Source organism: Malaclemys terrapin, chromosome 4, assembly GCF_027887155.1.
Source record: "Malaclemys terrapin pileata isolate rMalTer1 chromosome 4, rMalTer1.hap1, whole genome shotgun sequence".
Classification (NCBI taxonomy): Eukaryota; Metazoa; Chordata; order Testudines; family Emydidae; genus Malaclemys; species Malaclemys terrapin.
This window is the reverse complement of record NC_071508.1, coordinates 129,523,382-129,544,176: the sequence shown is the minus strand read 5'-3', so window position 1 is coordinate 129,544,176 and position 20,795 is coordinate 129,523,382. Positions and strand designations below refer to the sequence as shown.

At 43.8% G+C, this 20,795-nt stretch overlaps 1 protein-coding gene across 4 annotated transcripts in view; it reads right to left on the bottom strand.

Annotated features, from left to right (window-relative positions):
- EVL (Enah/Vasp-like) overlaps positions 1-20,795 on the bottom strand; it is a 225,346-nt gene that overhangs the window by 118,163 nt on the left and 86,388 nt on the right. The window contains exon 1 of one of the 4 annotated variants that reach the window (XM_054025089.1): positions 2,555-2,673. The exons of the other annotated variants lie outside the window; for them this stretch is intronic. Within the exon in view, the coding sequence (XP_053881064.1) occupies positions 2,555-2,565 (11 nt within the window). The 5' untranslated portion in view covers positions 2,566-2,673. Of the gene's footprint in view, positions 1-2,554; positions 2,674-20,795 lie in introns of those variants that run through there. 4 annotated transcript variants of the gene reach the window in all.

The following is a 20,795-nucleotide window of genomic DNA, read 5'->3' as shown; positions in this document are numbered from 1 at the left end:
CATTAGAGCAGCAGCGGGAACAAGTGGAAAACTCCCTTGATCCAAACTTTTGTAAAGGTTGAGGGCATTTAGCCACTTGCCCAACTAAGGGGGAGACACAGTCCCTCATTCCCCGCTATCACCCAATGCACAGAAGGATCTGTTCAGGTCACACCACCTTTTACGTTCCCTTCTCGAATGCACTCTGAAGTCTGGTGCACAGGGGGAAGCTATGCACCAGCCTCCTTTCCACTTCCTTTGATGGGACTGTAATTGTGGCTGGCCCTTGGATGAGCTGTCAGAGGGGGGGAAGATCCATCCACACTGTGCACCTGCGAATAGCCATTCACAGCCTGGCCCTTGAATTGCTTCTTTGTTAAAACTCCCATGTCACTATAAAATATCTTAAATCCAAAGATACCAATAACAAAAATTACAATAATCCTGGCTCAGTGGCTCTCAAACTTTTGTACTGGTGACCCCTTTCACATAGGAAGCCTCTGAGTGCGACCCCCCTGCCTTATAAATTAAAAACACTTTTTAATATATTTAACACCATTATAAATGCTGGAGGCAAAGTGGGGCTTGGGGTAGGGGCTGACAGTTCGTAACCCCCCATGTAATAACCTCACGACTCCTGAGGGGTCTCGAGACCCAGTTTGAGAACCCCTGAGTACATATATATAGCATCTTTCATCCATACATCTCAAAAAGGCTTGATGTTGTTAATGAATTAAGCCTCAGAACATGCCTGTCAGATAAGGAAGTAGTTTACAGAGAGCGTTTGCGTGAATAACAAGCACAAGGCCAATTACTATGTGTTTGTTATAAAAGAACAAGGTTTAGAAGTTGCTCTTTATGCTGATGGTGTTCCCCTAAATCGAGTTCTCCTTTCTGAGGTTATTAAAATACTATATTGAGCAATGTGTGAAGACATTCATCCCAGACTCGTGAGCTGGAAACCAAAGAGACAAGTCATAGAGAATCCAGGTTTTACTCTGAGAGTCCAGTCCTGGTAGGCCAGGACTTTGAGGGCTTAGTCACTTCAATGTGAAAATTCATGTAGTACAGACATGCTCAATAAGGCTCACAGTTATTTACCTCACTTCATGTCTCAGTGATTTGAGGCAGCAAGTTACAAGTAACCTGGGATGCAAGTATAACATATGTGAAAAGACACCACAGAGTAACAGATGATTCATAGAGGTCTGATTGTAATCTCCTACCAATTCTAACTTGCTGTACCACTGATGCAAATGAATAAAGAATTCTGATTTGTTAGTGTCTGGTACCCACATATAAATGGCGGATGAGCTGCGAGTCAGAAGCAAATCAGATCAGGGCTGATGGAGTTGCTCTGTATTTACACCAATGAAATTGGGAGCAGAATCTGGCCCCAGCACTTAGCAGTCTAAACTAAGATTTTGGGTAGGAGCTGGTGGATTCATTTGAACTCCTCTGTTTCCTGTTCTGATACATTCTTGCAAAATAGAACAATTAACTTAAGGAAAAAAAGGTTTCAAGGCAAACTCCACTTGGGAGCACGTCAACTCAGCATCTTAAAAAAAAATATAAACAGCTGCTGAACAAAAGGCATCTCATACTCAGCAATTTAGTCATTAAAAAACATCATTCCTGTCAGAATAGTGAGATACATAGGAACATGCCATACTCCCAAGGGAGGAAGCTTTCCCTTGACTTTCAAGCTATTTAAGCAACGTATGCACACCTCCACCTTCTCCAGCACTCCACTGATCCATTAACTCTTTAACGCACTGTTTCTTCCTGTCATAAAGCGTGGTACTTTATAGCATCCCACAAGCCATCTTGCAAACAACCTCCACTACACACACCAAGTTCTTAGAAGTAAATATCTGGATGGTAAGTGTAGGAAAAAAATGACACAGACTTGATTAGTCTATTACATATGCTGAGATATAAAATTGTAATGAAGTATCCTTACAAGATCAGGCTCATTGCTAAACTACTTCCCTTTTTATAGAAATAAGAACAAGAAGTAACTAATTTTGGAAAATACTGAAATAACATGCACAATCAGAAACTATACTGTGAATGGAAAATGCAAATTTTAGACACCAGCTAATGCTTTCAAACACTCTCAAGCCATTGGAGTGTGTTTGAGAACAACATTTTCAAAAATTCAAACATATGCAAATTACAAACACCAAACACTATCAATCAGGACATAGACACATATATAACTGTACACAATACAACAAACCATATAAGGCCTCGATCCTTCCATGGGATCCACACAGGTGAGTTCTTATTCCCGTTCAGTTCTCAATGGGACAAATGAATCTCTGATAACTCCACTGAAATCATTTGACTTGCACCAGAGATGAATTTGGGCCAGTGAATCAAGTTCAGCATTGGAAGCCAGAATCAGAGCAATCTATTATTGCCACAAAAATCTAATTATCTTTTCATAACTGAAACACAAACCTTCTGAAAGTAACAGTTTAAACAGGACACGCTATTCTTTATATTACACCATATGAGTTTTGTTCAACAAAGTCATTATATATTCACAGTAGAGTCCTCAGGTACTTACCAGCTTGCCATTGAGGAAAGGATTTAGCAGAAGATTCAGAAACAACGTATTATCAGTCTGTCACATGTAATTTGTGCTAAATCAGGTATTCTGTTTCTCCAATTTATAGAGCGGAACAAAAACTCAGCAGTAATGTAGTTTGAGAGTGTACGCATAAAGCCTTATAACCAAACAGGAAAACGGAAGTTTTACCAAAAAAAGAGAGCAGGAAATAACAGTAGGTTTTAAAAAAGAAAGAAAGAAAACTTGTTCAGTATAAAAAGAGGAAAAGAAACAATAGTCCAAGACCAAGAATATGGATTAAGATTCGATCAACTGCCATTTTTTTCCACTGGTAAAGTTGATATTAAAAACATTTAATTAGTTTTTCATGTCATGGGTTAAGTGACCAAAAAAAAAAAAAAAATCCAACAGATTTACTATCATTTGTGCCACACAGTCAGTGTACTTGATCCTGTACAAAACACAGAGACCTTGTCTATATTGAGGGCTATCTCTAATTTCAGCAGCCAGCACAGGGGTTCTCAAACTGGGGGGGGGGCGGGACCCCTCAGGGGGTCGCAAGGTTATTACATGGGGGGTCGCAAGCTGTCAGCCTCCACCCCAAACCCCGTGCTTTGCCTCCAGCGTTTATAATGGTGTTAAATATATAAACAAGTGTTTTTAATTTATAAGGGGGGGGTCGCACTCAGAGGCTTGCTATGTGAAAGGGGTCACCAGTACAATAGTTTGAGAACCACTGAGCTAGCATATCAGTGCAAACCCTCAGTGCAGGCAAGGAAAGTCACCATTTTTGGTGGAGCTTATCTGTTCAAAAGAGTTTATACTCAATGCACTCCTTACTCAGGCTGAATAGTACTTATTCAGTTCTGAGTGGGTAACCTGCGGTGGTATAAGTTGCACTAGGGACCAGGCAGGCCCCCAGCCAGGTCACAATTTGGAGAGGGAAAAGGTGGGAGTCAGCCATCTCTTTCTTTTCCCTGCCTGTGCTAAGCCTTCTGCAACATGCAGCAGAGAATCTGGCCTGATGTAAATACTATGCCAGGTTACAAGTTCTGAAGGTTTTAAAAAAATAAAGCTGAAGTGCGAGTGACAAGAGCAAGGACAACAAAGGTGCTTCTAGATGATAGAGAACTATTTTATGACATTTTAATTTGATTTGTATTTATTTTGTCTTTTTTTTTTTTTAATATCACAGAAGTGATTTTAAGAAAAAAAAAAAAAACCTGTTGAACTCGCCCATATTGTGATCGCAGTAAAACATCGCAGAATGTGTGCGTGGGATTCTCAGCAGTCACTGGGTGATAGCAAAATTTCACCAAACTACCTGATAGATTGGGGTGGGCAAGGGCCACATCAGGGAATAGAAATTGTATGGTGGGCTATGAATGCTCACAAAATTGGGGTGGGGTGCGGAGGGGGTGCGGACTCTGGGGTGGGGCTGGGGATGAGGAGTTTGGGGTGTAGGAAGGTGCTCTGGGATGGGACTGAGGGGTTGGGAGGGCGGGAGGGGGATCAGGGCTGTGGCAGGAGTGCGGGAAGGGGTGCAGGTTCTGGCTGGGGGTGCGGGCTCTAGGCTGGGGCTGGGGATGAAGAGTTTGGGGTATAGGAGGGAGCTCCGGGCTGGGATCAAGGGGTCTGGAGAGCGGGAGGGGGATCAGGGCAGGGGCAGGGTATTGGGGTGTGGGGAGTTGCTTGGGGGTGCAGGTTCCAAGCGATGCTTACCTGCAGCAGCTCCTGGAAGCAGTGGCACGTCCCTTCTCCGGCTCCTACGTGGAGGCGCGGCCAGGTGGCTCTGCACACTGCCCCATCCGCAGGCACTGCCCCTACAGCTCCCACTGGAGCGCGTAGAGGCCGAAGCAGGGCCACGCTGGCTTCTGGGAGCCACATGGTGCGGCCCCGACCCAGCGCCCCGGCCGGAGCGGGGCCGAGCCGCATTGTCCGGCCCCAACCCAGCGCCCCAGCCAGAGCGCGGCCGAGCTGCTAGTGCAGCTCTCGGGCCGGCTTAAAATGACTCTGGCCCATGGGCTGTAGTTTGCCCATCTCCATGATAGATTCTCAGAGCTATTCCTGCAAGACACAAAACAACCCACTGGGTCATATTGCTAATGAATTATTCCCCTGCTCTACACAGCCTCATAAAATAAAACCTTACCTCGCCTACATATTCTGATAGTTTCCCCCCTCCTCTGGATAACTCTGGCACTGTGTCAAGACAACCTTATAAACCATTACTACAAACTGCCCGGCTCCAAAGGGCTTTAAAGCTCACTGGGAACACAGCAGTCATGCTTGGCATTATCACTACGGCAGTATGTAACCTCAAGTACAAACAGTACTGGGGAAGGCAGCACTTTGGAGTCTGTGCTAATGAGACTGATCCTAAGGACCCCTTAGGAGACTGCTCATCAGAAGGTGAAATAACTCACCCATTCTACTCAGCCACCTAAGGTGTGCAAACAAACACATTAGCAATTTCATAGCGGGCACAGCAGGGACAGATAGATTTCAACAATGCTCAGTGTAGCAAGAGACATAATTTACTTAGGCCCTGTCTACACTGGAAAGTTTCTGCACAGTAAAGCTGCCCTACAATCCCGAGGTGTACACACTACCTAGCCCCTTAGGGCGCAGAAACTGCACAGCTGTAAAAAAGCTGCCCCAACAAGAGGTGTAGAACTTTCTGTGCTGGGGCTACAGCGCTGCAGTGGCAGTGTAGATACTGTGGTTGAATACAGCGTTGCGACTGGACTCCAGGAGGTGTCGCACAATGCCTGTTCTCAACTCTCTGGTCATCGGTTTGAACTCTACTGCCCTGCCCTCAGGTGACCATCCGTCATCCCCACCCCATAAATTCCTTTGGAATTTTGAAAGTCCCCTTTCTGTTTGCTTGGTGATGCATGCAGTGGTCTCAGCGCATCTTTCCAGGTGGCCATGCCTGCTCCACGCACCAGGCAATCCCGCGCTTGGAGCAATGCCAAGCTGCTGGACCTCATCAGCATTTGGGGAGAGGAGGCTGTCCAATCCCAGCTGCGCTCCAGCCATAGGAATTATGATACCTACAGACAGATTTCACAATGCTGCCAAAAAGGGGCCATGACCGGGACACACTGCAGTGCAGGGTCAAAGTGAAGGAGCTGCAGAACGCCTACCACAAGGTGCGGGAGGCAAACTGCTGCTCTGATGCTGTGCCCACGAGCTGCTGGTTCTACAAAGAGCTGGACATGATACTTGGCAGCGACCCCACCTCCACTGCAAAGAGATACTTCGGTTGGTCACATGCCAGTTGAAAGTGGACTGAACCAGAAGGAGGAAATCTTGGATGAAGATGTGGAGTGGAAGGGGGACCCAGATGCAGAGGATGACTCGGAGGCCAGAGAGGCATGCAGCCAGGAGCTCTTTTCTACCCCAGAGAACGCTAGCCAGTCACAGCTGTTGGATTTTGGCGAAGCGCAAACAGGAAAGGAGACCCCTGGTAAGTGGATTTGATTTTGGGAATCGCTAAAGCAAGTTGTTGGGGGCAGGAGGGTTGCAGAAAGTAGGCTTGTCTCCCACCGCATGCTTAGTTTGAGCAGCAGAACAGGCTGTTGATTGGCTCCCTCGTTTCACAGGAATCTCCCTCAGATCTCCGGGAAACTCCTGGAGATACTGGGCAATCTGCTGCCGCAGCTTCTTCAGCAGAGCTGCTTTGTTTCTTGCCCAATTAATGGTAACTTTCCCATGTCACTGTGATGTCACGGGGGCGGGGTGACCATTGCTGCACACAGGCAAGTGCCATAGGGACCAGGGTGGAAACCGCAGTCTTGGAGAAGACCCTCCCTTGATTCCCTGCTGACCCTCAGCAGCGAGATATCTTAAGAGCCCAGCAAAGCAACATCCAATATGTTAAGCCCACATATTGTATCATCTGCACCAATCATCTCCTACCATTACAAGCACTACACTCCCGAGAACAGCAATAAATATTAGTGGCTTTTAGCTTCAAATTGCTGCCTCAATGCATCCCTGATCCTTATGGCCCTGCGCTGCACCCCTCTAATAGCCCTGGTCTCTGGCTGTTCAAACTCAGCCTCCAGGTGCTGAGCCTCTGCAGTCCAGCCCTGAGTGAAGCTTTCACCCTTCCCTTCGCAAATATTATGGAGCGTACAGCACACGGCTATAAGCATAGGAATGTTGTCATTGGCCAGGTCCAGCTTCCTATAGAGGCAGCACCAGCAGGCTTCTAAACGGCCAAAAGCAAATGCAACAGTCATTCTGCACATGCTCAGCCTGTCATTGAACCGCTCCTTGCTGCTGTCAGGTTGTTCCATGTACGGCTTCATAAGCCACAGCATTAAGGGGTGGGCGGGGTCTCCCAGGATCACAATGGGTATTTCAGCTTCCCCTATGATGATCTTCTGGTCCAAGAAGAAAGTCTCTGCTTGCAGCTTCCTGAACAGGCCAGTGTTCTGAGAGATGAGTGCATCAGGCACCTTTCCGGATCAGCCTGCGTTAATGTCTGTGAAATGCCCATCGTGATTCACAAGCACCTAGAGAATCAATTAACGTACTCAGGGGCTAGGTGATCTAGTGCCAGAACTGGAATATGCTTGCCATCTATCGCCCCTCCGCAGTTAGGGAAGCCCATTTGTGCAAAGCCATCCACAATGTCACGCACGCTGCCCAGAGTCATGGTCTTTTGGAGCAGAATGTGATTAATGGCCCTGCAGACTTCTGTCAACACGAGTTGAACGGTCAACTTTCCCACTCCAAACTGGTTAGCGACCGATTGGTAGCAGTCTGGAGTAGCCAGCTTCCATACTGCAATCGCCACATGCTTCTCCAACGGCAGGGCAGCTCTCATTCTTTTGTCTTTGTGCCACAGGGCTAGGGCGAACTCATCACACAGTCCAATGAATGTGGCTTTCCTCATCCGAAAGTTCTGCAGCCACTGCTCGTCATCCCAGACGCGCATCACGATGTGATCCCACCACTCAGTGCTTGTTTCCTGAGCCCAAAAGCAGTGTTCCACTGTGGTCAGCACCTCCGTGAATGCCACAAGCAATCTCATATCGTAGCTGCTTTCCGTGGCGAGATCAATGTCGCACTCCTCTTGCCTTTGTAGTTTAAGGAATAACTCCACTGCCACTCGGGACGTGTTGGTCAGAGCGAGCAGCATATTGGTCAGCAGTTCAGGATCCATTCCTGCAGCCTGAAGAGGCAGGGCGCGCAATACGCAAACTGTTGAAAGATGGTGCCAAATGCGGATGGAAGCACAGGGATTGCTGGGATGCGAAGCAATGCATCACGGGGCACTTGGACAGGACCCAGGATGCCCCGCGACCCCCTCTGTCTTCCCACAACTCTTAGCAGCAGAAGAGGAAGAGATGCTCTGTGGGATAGCTGCCCAGAGTACACTGCTCCAAATACCGCTGCAAGTGTGAACACGCTATTGCGCAGGCAGCTAACAGTGTGAACACACAACAGCTGTTTCCTTTCAGCGCTCTCTGAGCAGCGCTGTAACTCCCAGCACTGTAACTCTGTCAGTGTAGACATGTCGCGCTCCACAGTTCCAACGACCGTCACAGGCGGTAAGAAGGAACTGAGGGGGCGCTGGGTCAGCTGCAGTATATATTCAGCCATCAAGGCGCCACTCCAGGGGGCTCCATAGCCAACCCACTGGGTGTTGCTAGGGTAGAAAACTTCTCCGACGATCGTGCACGCAGCGCACACACACCTAATTGGAATTGATATGAGCAAGCACTCGAAGAAGAACAGCTGTTTCCCTTCAGCGCTCTCTGAGCAGCGCTGTAACTCTGTCAGTGTAGACATGCCCTTCATGTGTAAATGTCTCACTGCAGCAGGTGTTTCTGTCACCAAGTTCAAGGGGGGGTAGACTTGCACCACTAGATTAATATATGAAGAGAGTGGTTTTTATGGCTTTACCTGGGTCTCTAGTAACAGATTATTACACCCAATTTTTTGACTGGATTTTCTCCTCCCTGAGCTGATTGGCTGTTTGCTCCAACCTCCCCTACCCCTTCCTTCACAGTCTCTTCACCTCAGATTCACACCACACCTGTGCTTCCTACCTTCTTGTCCCTTTCCCCTCCTGTTTCTTTCCATTTAGTTGATCCCCTCTAAGAAAACCCATCCTCCCCCCAAGAATGCTAACATGATGTTGGCTGCCATCACATTGTTCACTCTGCTTGTGTGTTATATCCCTTCCCTCACCTGTGCCCATCTTGTCTATTTAAACTGTAAGCTCTTCAGGGCAGGGATTGTTTACTATTCTGTGTTTGTACAGTGCCTAGCACAATGGGGCTCCATTCTTGCTTGGCCCTTAAGCATTGCCATGAGAAAATGTATAAAATATAGCTTACTTTTCACTATTTATGTTGATTATTTTCTGCATGTCAGTCAATAGGACTATGAAAATAATGTAGCCAGTTTCACGTTTCTTTTCAGTCAATGTCTAATTAGTTTCGTTTTCTGATTCTCATGCAGTATATTAGCACAAGGCTGCAATGTTGGCGTTGTAAACCCTGTAGAGGGATGTTTACATCCTAACAAGATACGCTTTTTTATTGACATTTAAAAATAACTCATGAAAACATTTCTCTTCATATTAACTTTTATAAGAACACTTTTCTGAAGACAGATTTGGCCATAGCCTGTTGACATTGTCCCTTTGTGTCAAAGGTTGTAGGCGGAGTGCAGATCAGTCTAAACTGAAAATCCTGTTTCTCAGAAATTTAAGAACCTTTGTTCAATTTAGGAACAAGTGGATGTTCCTCAAAAGTAAATATAGTTCATACACTGCTCATATCACTGCTATACAATCTGTCACTGCATGAACAGCATTCCACTGTATGTTTTAGGGGCATGGCTTGAAAAATTTCTCTAAATAATTATTGACCCAAATCACAAAATAATTGTGCCAAAGTCACCAAAGTACTGAGCAGAGCACAGCCACAAGTCTGGAGGGGATTGGAGCAAAGGTGGCTCTATGCCACGTTTACATTTCTCTGATCTCACAGGCACAGGTCAGGTCCCTCGCAAAACTATTTTAGGCTAGCTGCCAAATGCCTGGGAGTGGAGGGGAAAGAGGCTCAAACTCGGTCCCCACTTAATTTTCCTGCTAAAAATAAGCAGTTTTGACTCTTAATATACACAATGATTGGGTCCATTGAGTAACAGAAAGCAGTTTTTTCTGACTGTAGCTGTACTTTGAGGGTGTGATTTTCAGAGGTGCTGAGCTAACTTCAACTGGAGTTGTAGGTGTTCAGCTCCTCAAAATACCAGGCCCTGAGCGATTTGCCTAAAGTCACACAGTAAATCAGTGACAGCAAGTGGAATAAAATCCAGTGCCAACTCCAAGTGCCAAATTAATCAGTACTGTATACATTCCAGCAGGAAAAAAAAAAACAATGAGGAGTCCTTGTGACACCTTAGAGACTAACAAATTTATTTGGGCATAAGCTTTCATGGGCTAAAACCCACCTCATCAGATGCATGGAGTGAAAAATACAGTAGGCAGAATATATAGTATAGCACATGAAAAGATGGGAGTTGCCTTACCAACTGGAGGGTCAGTGCTAACGAGCCAATTCAATTAAGGTGGAAGTGGCCTATTCTCAAGTTGACAAGAAGGGGTGAATACCAAGGGAGGGAAAATTACTTTTGTAGTGCTAACGAGGCCACTCCCACATGACACATCCACTCCCAGTCTTTGGCCTTGGCTACACTGGCAATTCACAGCGCTGCACTTGCTGCGCTCAGGGGTGTGAAAAAACACCCTCCCCGAACGCAGCGAGTGCAGCGCTGTAAAGCGCCAGTGTAATCAGGGCCTGCAGCGCTGCACGCTTGCTTGCAGCACTGCAAGCTATTCCCCTCGGAGAAGTGGAGTACTTGCAGCGCTGTGAGAGAGCCCTCGCAGGGCTGGTGGTGCAACTACACTCGCGCACTTCACAACGCTGCCGCGGCAGCGCTGTGAATCCGCAAGTGTAGCCAAGGCCTCAATTCAGGCTTAATTTGATGGTGTTCAGTTTGCAAAATAATTCTAGTTCTGCAGTTTCTCGTTGGAGTCTGTTTTTGAAGGTTTTTTTTGTTGAAGAATTGCCACTATTAAGTCTGTTATTGAGTGTCCACGGAGGTTGAAGTGTTCTCCTACTGGTTTTTGAATGTTACAATTCTTGATGTCTGATTTGTATCCATTTATTCTTTTGTGTAGAGACTGTCTGGTTTAGCCAATGTACATGCCAGCAATACTCCTCTGCCGTGTATGTGGATGGGTCACTACAAAAAGTAATTTTCCCTCTGCTGATACTCACACTTTCTTGTCAACTGTTGGAAATGGGCCACCTTGATTGCATTGGCCTCGTTAGCACTACAAAAGTAATTTTCCCTCCCTTGGTATTCACCCCTTCTTGTCAACTGTTGAGAACAGGCCACTTCCGCCTTAATTGAATTGGCTCGTTAGCACTGACCGCCCCCCCCCCACACACACACACACTTAGTAAGACAACTCCCATCTTTTCATGTGCTATACTATATATTCTGCTTACTATATTTTCCACTCCATGCATCTGATGAAGTGGGTTTTGGCCCACGAAAGCTTATGCCCAAATGAATTGGTTAGTCTAAGGTGCCACAAGGATTCCTTGTTGTTTCTGCTGATACAGACTAACGCGGCTACTGCTCTGAAATCTATTCCAGCAGAAGTATCTCTAATCATTCATTTGCACTGCTAAAATGCCTTGATGGATTTGGACTACAAAGAGAGTACTGTGAAGGAAATATCACCTTGGGACAAAGTACAATAGGATCTAGGTCTATGCGGACCTAACAAGGACTGAACGCTAGATGCACATATGTCTAAAACAATCGGTTTAGATCTCTGCAAGATCAGGATTTCTTGCACGCAAGAGCCTAGCCTTAGCTGCAATGGTATAAATATCACTGGAACCTTTTTAGCAACACGCCTACCGAACATATTAACTGAGGGATACTATTCTAAGGAGGACGAGGTGCTGTATTTGTGTTTCTTTGAGAGAAAGCTGCATCAGCAAGCCACATGATTTTCAGATGAGATGTATGATATGCTATCAGTTCTAGGAGCTATCGATTGAATCTAGATAGATTACTGTCTCAGCCTCAAAATGATACATCATGTCAAGATATGAAAACCATTTAATTCCTTAAGAATGAAGAGAAGCACTTTAAGATGTCCTGGGTTTGAATGCACAACAAGACTCTTATACTCACTCATCCGAAATAAACTCTACTATCTATGAGCTATTTGAAAGAAGACAAGCTGAAAAGACGCTTTTTCCCCAATTAACACAATATTTCAGACCATCTGAATTACTTCTTTATGTGTACGTATTTGTTGTTTCTTATTTAGGTTTTATTATTTATCTTAAAAAGAAACCCATTACAATGAGTAAACAGTAAAAGGAAGTATTTGCATAGACTAACGTCTTTCAGTTAGGGAGAGTATAATTAATGGCATGAGAATTCACTACTAAAATGACACACTAATAAACATTGAAAATCAGTACAAAAAATTGTATGCACAATATATGCATGAATGCTGCATAAAGTATGCACAAATATACATAGACATAGATCCAGTTTTGCAAAACTCATTTCACAGCTGTTAGTCATATATAAATATATAAGACCATTTTTTTCTCATGCTCCCAGATTTGCATCCATTACATGTGCAGATGGGTCAAAAATTCTTTGTCCACTAACCATTAGCCCTGTATGTAAAAAATGCACTACAAGTCTTTCAGGGCTCTAGTCTCCCCACATTCCACAGAACCTTCATTTCACTTCAAAGGGAGCTGTAAAAAAATAAAAAATGAGGGTATAATATGATCTACTTGTTTAGTATTAGGAGGTTTCTAAATATTTAATAAGATGCTAATTGATGATGTTACAGAGAAGCTATTGTGCCTACATAGTATGCCAGCTCCACATTAGTAGTTGTCAGAGGCTATTAAATTAGGGTGAAATCCTGGTCCCACTGAAGTCAATGGGAATTCTTAAACAAGGCCTGGATTTCAACCTTAGTGAGCACCCAAAATAATTACTTAAACATTAGGCAAACATTTGGCAGATAAATCACCCCCAACATCTTTCTAATGAGCTGAATTATGCAGCTTTCGAGGAGGTGTACTTGCTCTTCCTCAGACATCCTCCCCCCTCTTCTGCAATCCTCCCCCCTCCTCTGTGTCCTTTTGCAAGAGAAACCAGAACACTACCAACGATACAATTCATAAGGAGGCTAAGAGGATCAGAATGCAAGGCAATAGATTGAGTTTTCAATGGATTTCATCACTCGTTGGTGTATATATAGGAGTGAGGGAGCTGATGATTTGGCCAAAGCTGGAAGACCGGAAATTCAGGTAAGAATGACAATAGCTGAGGATATTGATGCCCTATCATGGAAAATATTAGCTGACATAAATGGTCAAAAGATAAAAAAAATCCTGTGATTAATATCCAAGCATCTCAGAAAAAACACCTACTATTGTGAGATTGCAGACAGGGCACTCCACAGGAATGCAAATCAACAGAGATATAGCCCATGCTTTTGAATGTAATATTGTAAGGAAAGTGACACTCTTCAGATCTGACACCTTGGCTCAAGCCCTCACAAAGGACTGAATTCATTCTTGAACTTCATGGCCTGGCACGAGTATCAGGGGACAAGACGATAACAACATCATGATGTACGGTTCTGTTGCACAAGTAAGGGCAGGATTGGGAGAGGGAGACAAGGTGTCTTCCATACACTCACGAAGCCCAGCTTCCCAGAGATTCCTTATATGCTAGTGTACGGTGGGGTCTTGGAGGCAAAGCCAGGGAAAGGCAAGTGGCTCTCTGTCCCTGTGTATTGTCTATACCTCAACACTAAATGATGGGACAGGCACAATCAGTGCCCAAAGGCTGCAGTAGAAGCCATGGAGAGCTCCTCCATGCAGCATGGGGACAGGATTGCAACCTCTACCATCCTGGAGGAGCTCTGCAGGGAATAGCTGTGCACTGGGAGAGAAATAAGAGCTTCAGTTACACAGGGGTAGGCAACCTATGGCATGTGTGCCAAAAGTGGCACACAAGCTGATTTTCAGCGGCACTCACACTGCCTGGATCCTGGCCACCGGTCTGGGGGGCTCTGCATTTTAAATGAAGCTTCTTAAACATTTTAAAAACCTTATTTACTTTACATACAACAATAGTTTAGTTATATATTATAGACTTATAGAAAGAGACCTAAAAATGTTAAAATATATTATTGGCACGCGGAACCTTAAATTAGAGTGAATAAATGAAGACTCGACACACCAATTCTGAAAGGTTGCCGACCCCAAGTTACAACTAATATATTGTCAGGAAGGATACGTGAAATGATAAATATAATCTGGAGACTATTAGTACCACTTTTAACAAATGTCTGTCGTTTCACACACAAAAATCCCCATTCCTTCCTCCAACCATACAGCATTATAAGCAACTATGAGGTCAAGTTAAATCATCAGATGCAGTTGCTGTCTGAGGACTATAACCAGCACAGATGTGAATAACTAGTAGGTCGTCTTTTTCTTCTCTAACCACTTCAACATGGGTACCCACTATACATCCCCCAAAAAGTTTTCTAAACCCAATAAGTAAAGACTTCATTAAAGACCTGGCCCAATGCTGCTCCGCTGTATGTCAAACAGCAAAACTCCCATTGGCTTCACAGCAGGAGCAGGCCTCATCTGCTTTCAAAGGGGCAGCCTATTTTGTTTGATGATACAAATAGCTTGTATCATGTTAGCAATTTAAGTACTGTATTAGAGATGCTGAATTACAAGGAATTAACTCTGTGGTTGCCTTAAATTCTCCTCAGCCCTTGTATCACAGCTTATGGGAATGAGCCCAGACCCCACTCTAAGCAGCAATGGAACAATTCATAGACCATAATCTCCCACTTCATGTACAGAATATGTATAATGCCATTTATGTTGTAGTCAGCTAATTGCACAACCACAAATCAGCAATTTCATAACAACTGGAGCACCACGATTTAATTGCAGGTTATTTAATATAATACAGAAAATATTCCCCTTAAAATATGAAAGGACATGGGATTCTGAGTGTCAGACATTTTACAGTCGATATAAAAGGGACATTGCCGTTTACATTTTAGCCCGAAAAGGCCTAATTTTGCAATCTCTTGGCTGTCACAACTGGCATTATAGCTAACAGTGGTTCCAAGTGTGGAGAGCCTGCAAGTTAAGGATGAAACTGTGTAGCTCCATATTTCTATTTAGAAACAACCATGCACTATGGGTCTGATCCAAAACCAACTGAAGTCAACAAAAAGACTCCCTTTCACTTCAATGGGCTTTGGCTCATTTCTAATGTTTTCCTGCCTTTTTGAATTAGATGTTGAGGACTAAGAAGGTACAGAATGTTTTATGTCCAGCTCTGCACTGTCGCTTTTAATTTCTGTAAGAGATTTACTTCATTTTTTCCTGTTAAAACATTTCAGATAAAAGGTAGACAATGATCTAGGTTTCAAGAGCAGCGATTTATGTTCTGGATGTTGGCTAACACTCATTTCTAATGCATACATTGAACCAAATATCAATGAACATCTGGTCTACAGCAGTTACTTTCACTTTTACCCTGTACATTTCCGTTTACCTCAGTAAATAAGGTTATCACAAATAGTTTTAACAACTGTAGACAGCAGGCAAGGTGAGCTGCATGTGTTATTTCCTTCCTTTTATTTAAAGAGATTCTATCTTTTAAAAAATTTAAATAGCTAAGAAGGATATTAATTTTACGATCATGAAAAAACAGAGACTAGGAACCTCTTACAGAAAGTTTTATAGTTGCTCATTTTTAGATTTAACTTATTTCCAATGCTATCCAACACCAGAAGCAAAACTGCTGAGCAGTGTAACCTCTATATCATGTTTTACTTAATCTGTAAGATCCATGTATTGTGGCAAGGGCACCATGACCCAGCCTTCTGGATACTAATGGAAATGCTTTTATCATAAGTACTCTAGAAATGCATGAATAAGTGAGGTATAACAGTTATCAAGTGTGAAGACACGATTAGGTCATGTGAAGTAAGGGGCATTAGACTGAGATGAAAACATGAGAGAGCTGCAAAGGTAATGAGAGAGAATATTCATTGTGGTTTGTATTGTTTTGTTCCCTCCTCCCGCCCCCAGCAGAGGGCTGAAAGGAAAAGGGGTACAATAGGTCAAACTGCCAGAGATTGAGCATGGGTTTGATAAATTTGGAAAGTGCTTTCCCAATGAGTAAGAACCTCTCATTACAAAAAACAGACCCCAAAGTATTATCATAAAAATGAAGGTAATGTTCTGTAGGAGGGCTAAATTATCTTTAATGTTTAAGGAAGGAAGTAGAGTTAGGAAGGAATGTGTCAAGGTTATAAAGGGGATATCGTGTAGGACAGTGCCAATCCCAAATAAATGCCTAGCGTTAGATAAGATTGTTATAGCAATGTATTTTTCAATAGGGATACTTCTCAGAGCACATGGAGGGGCGGGGAATGATTGGCTTGTGGTGGCTAGAAGCTTGCCTCTGTAAGCCACACTTTTTAGGTGGATTGGCAGGTTTGACAGTTTAGTGTCTGAGAGCATTATGGCGAATTGTAATCTAATCCTTTGTTCTTGTTCTATTCATCTGGGGCTAGATTTTCAGTTGGTTTATATGGGTGTAGCTCCAAAGAGGTCAATGGAACTAGACCAATTTATGCCAGCTGAGATTTTGGACCCTCAATTTAGTATACATGATCTTCTTATTTTGGTCTGAATGAGGTAAATGTAAAGGTGTTTGCCTGCATATAGTGGCAGAAGTGTTGGTATGAGCATGTGCCCAAAGCCCATTAGGGTCAACAGAAAGATTTCCACTGGATCGGGTCTAAGAAGAGTTTAAAAAGAGGTTGCTATTTATGGCACTTTTGATTGTGTCCTGGGACAACTTAGCACTGGGAAGGAGGAGATTTCCCCTGGAAACATTTTTTTTTTTAAATGTAATATAATCACATAGCCAAGGTGGAATTCAGTTTTAAGTCAATTTTACAGCTTTGCTGACTGAGGCCTAAGGAGCTATCTAAGATCTCATGGGGAGATCTCTTATTGGTTTAAGCTGATCAGACCTTGATCCCAAAGTCACACAATGAGTTGATAGCTTTGGTTATATGACCAAGTGTGAGAGAGATTAATCTGGATCTCAGTCCTTTGCTTTAACCACTGAATAACACTAGCCCAAAATGTTCATTCCCATGTTTTAATAGTTTTTAAAAATCATGTTCTGTAGGTTATTTACATTTGCTTCTTCATCCAATGCTTCAACAGCCAATTGAAGAAGACCTATTGGAAAAAAACCCACAATCTTATACCTGTCTTCATTCCCCTGGCCTCAAAGAAACAAACAAACAACAAAACCTACCTGACTTCCCACTTCTTTTGATGATTATTGTTCTGACTTTCAGGACACACTTTAAATGGGTTTCTTTTTTGTGCACACGCATAGGTTTGAATGTTCATATCAGATAGACAATTTTTACACACATGTGGGGTTTTGCTTTATGCATGCAAATAATCACATACATCTAGGGTGACCAGATAGCAAATGTGAAAAATAGTGATGGGGTAGAGGGTAATAGGAGCCTATATAAGAAAAAGACCCAAAAATTGGGACTGTCCCTATAAAATCGGGTCATCTGGTCACCCTACATATATCAAATAACTTTAACTCACAGCACAATCGCATGTGGTGAACTTTATAATCGGTCTGTTATCATCTGAGGAATATCTTATTGTTATTTGGTCTGTTTAAGCCAACTCCCCAACGTGCAAACAATACAAATCAGGCAAGACTCTGTATCATCTCTTGGGCAGCATACTCAGTTTAGGTAGTTACAGCTTAATGGATAAAACATTGACCTCTGAGACTCCCTTTCAAATCCAGCTTGCTGTCATGACAGGCAGTGGAACTGGGTTAGGGAGCATTAGTTTCAAACAGCCCTTTTTCTAAAGTAATGTCTGCATTTTTGCCATAAGCCTTTTCTCTCCAATACTTCTGCCCTCCTTGCCTGTTTCATCTCTTTCTATGTTTAGGATGACTGGCTTCTAACACCCAAACAATGGTCCTTATTTACTTAATAATACAACCATAGCTGGAAATCAGACAGTGAATTTTGAGAACACTTTTGTGAAATACATGATAAGTGAAAACAAAACTTCCCCATCTCACACAGAAAATTATCTTGGCCTTGAGTGTGGAATGTTTCCGCTTACAGCTCTGCATTAAGCAGTTCCTGGAATCTGTCATTTTCCCTAGCATATTTTTTGTGGACCTTTTGTACCTTAGATTCAGGTAAGACTTGTAGGTGCAGAACTGCCACCTCAAGTTGTTTCCAAGATTTCTTATGTCCTCCCATCGGCCACCTGTATAGTGCTGTGTACCGGTTCCAATTGATCAATTGACCAGCATAGTTGTTTTAAAAAAAAGTGAGTCTTCAACAATCCCCTCCTACCTAAAAAAACTAAAAACAAAGCTATTCATGTGTATTGCATATGCCCATTGCTCTCGCTTTTATCCCCACTTAGAATTACATTCACACAGTTTTCAAATGAATAAGAATAAAACCTAGTGTTGCTTTGTTAGGTTCTTTGAGACTTTAGACTCATTCTTAGACTCTAAGCTATTTGGGGCAGAGCACATCACGTTCGGTATGTCTGCACAGTGTCTGGCTCCCTGGGGACCTGATTCTGATTAGGGACTCTGGGTGCCACTATAATATTTCATAATAATTATAATCTCAGAAAACGCAGATAAGCCCAAGTGAAAGGGCCCTGCTCACATGCAAATGTATTTCCACAGTGAAGCGGAGGATGAGAATCCCCATCTTAATATGTACTTCATGTCCATGGTGCCAATGGATCACTGTTCCCCTCCTAAATCAGTGTCAAGCCATGTACGCTAGTGGGTTGTGTCTCCCCCTCTCTGCCCAGTCCACAGAGGATATAGGTCCAGCTACAAAGTCTGGCCCTGAAGCTCAGGTAACAAACACTCATGCTTTTAGCTATGGAGGTTCCTCAGTTCAGTCACCGGTGGGTAAGCCACACAAGCTACTGTCCCACTTGGATGTACTGGACCCACCTTCCCTGCTTTGTGATGCCCTCTGGGAGGAAGTCTCATCTGTCTATGGGAGAGTAGCATCCTATTTTCCTGGCAGCCAAAGCAGCACTTAATGTGCACAGTGACAGCTCATCATCCATGTAAATTTGGGGCCTGATATTCCCAGGTAAGTGGACTCAGGATTTGGGTCCTAGCGGTAATATTTCAGACAGCCAATCTCACAACCCCAAACAATCAGTTTCCTTTGGTACAGCAAAGGAAGGATTATAGCTCTTAAACTATCTTCACTACCAGTATTTTAACCATGCGAACACATTATTTACCAGGTAACCATGAGATTCTCAGAACCAGCTGGAGTAATTTACCACCATGGCCAGCAGGCTTTGGCTGGCAGGGGGGCAGTAACAGCAGGACAGGCCTTGAACTACATATCTGGTCAACAGGCCGTGGTGTTGCTGGGGGCCTCTCCATGTTGGCCTGTTAACCAGATGTGCCAGCCACAGTCTGCTCCCCCTGCTTGGCTTTTCACCCAGCCTCCTTGTCCCAGCTCTCAGGCTACCTGTTCCCTTGCCTTTTGTCTACACCTGGCTTCCAATCTGCCTCTTCCCGCCTGCTGCTCCAACCTCACATGCTCTACCCCTGAGCTCTCTGTACTCTGCATGTCACTTCCTTTTCCTTCAGCACAACAGAGATGGACTGGAGGAGCCCATGGAGCACGGTCACCATTATACTTCTGTACTAGAGTGCCCCCAGGGGCTGAGGGCTTGATCTTGCTCCTCTTGATTTCAGTGGCGCTGGAGGTAGCCCTGAGTTAGAAACGTCCAATGTTGAGCCTTCATTGTAACAGCTTAAGGCATTGTGCCTTCCTGCTAGCCTTGGGAAAGTATCCTCCTTCACGTACTAAGTCTGGGAGTGTTTAATGGCAACTCACTGCTAGAGCCTTCAGTGGCCTTGTGCTCTGAGTGCCTCCAGCATTTGCCTCCGAGTCTGCGCTGCACAGAGCATACTATCGGCTATCTCTAGACAGCACTCACACCTGGCAGTGCTGTCGATTACAATGCACATCAAAGCTGTTTCAAATCCAGTGTTCTATGATGAAGGTCTATCTGTATTTATAGAGACAAGGTGGGGGAGGTAATATCGTTTATTACACCAACTTCCACTGGTGAGAGTTGGTCCAATGAAAGATATTAGCTCTCCCACCTTGTCTCTCTAAGATCCAGGGACCAACAGGGCTACAAAAACACTGCATATCAGTATTTATAATGGTACCTAGCTACAGGCACTAGAAGAATTTGAAATGTAATTGCTATAGAAAATTTGCCTCTACTGCGAAGAGCAGAGAAGCAGAATTCCAGCCAGTCTCACTAATCCCCCTAGGCTGGGGCTGTGTTTCCCACAGTAGCTTCACAATAATTCAGAGGGATGGAATGATATAGGGTGGGTGGTCAGGAAGACATGAAAAGAAAACAGTGATGCATATAGCCAGCTGTGCAATTCTATTTTAGTGGGTGGGAACTATTGTACAGTTGACCTACTTATGGTGACTGCGAAACCCTTATTTATACACTCACATGAGTAAATGCTCACCACACTCTGGCCCAGAAAGAAACATTGCCATTTGATGGGATAAATCAAAAAGCTGATTATAATCTTTGCCTCTTGCATACTTCTACATACAAACTGGCACCAAAATAACTAAATCAGTTTTAATTCACATCTTATGTTATTTTGGTGCAAGCCTGTGTATGGACACTCAATCCAAATTAAAAGTGATTTTTGCATTGCCTGAAATTAAATCAAATCATGACACTAATTCTGAAATAAGAGTGTCCAGACACAGGCCTGCAGAGAAATAATGAACGGTCTGAGTTAAACCATATGCAGTTATTTCAGTTCCAGTTGTGTGCAGACAAGCCTTTACTGTTTAGCTGGGATTTTCAAAAAGGCCTATGGGAGTTAGGTGCCCAGACCTCTTTGAAATTCAGTGGGAGTTTGGTGCCTAACACCTCAGGCTTTTTTTGACAATCCCAGACAGAACATACAGCTGCGGTTCACATTGGAAATGAGTGAGGTGGTT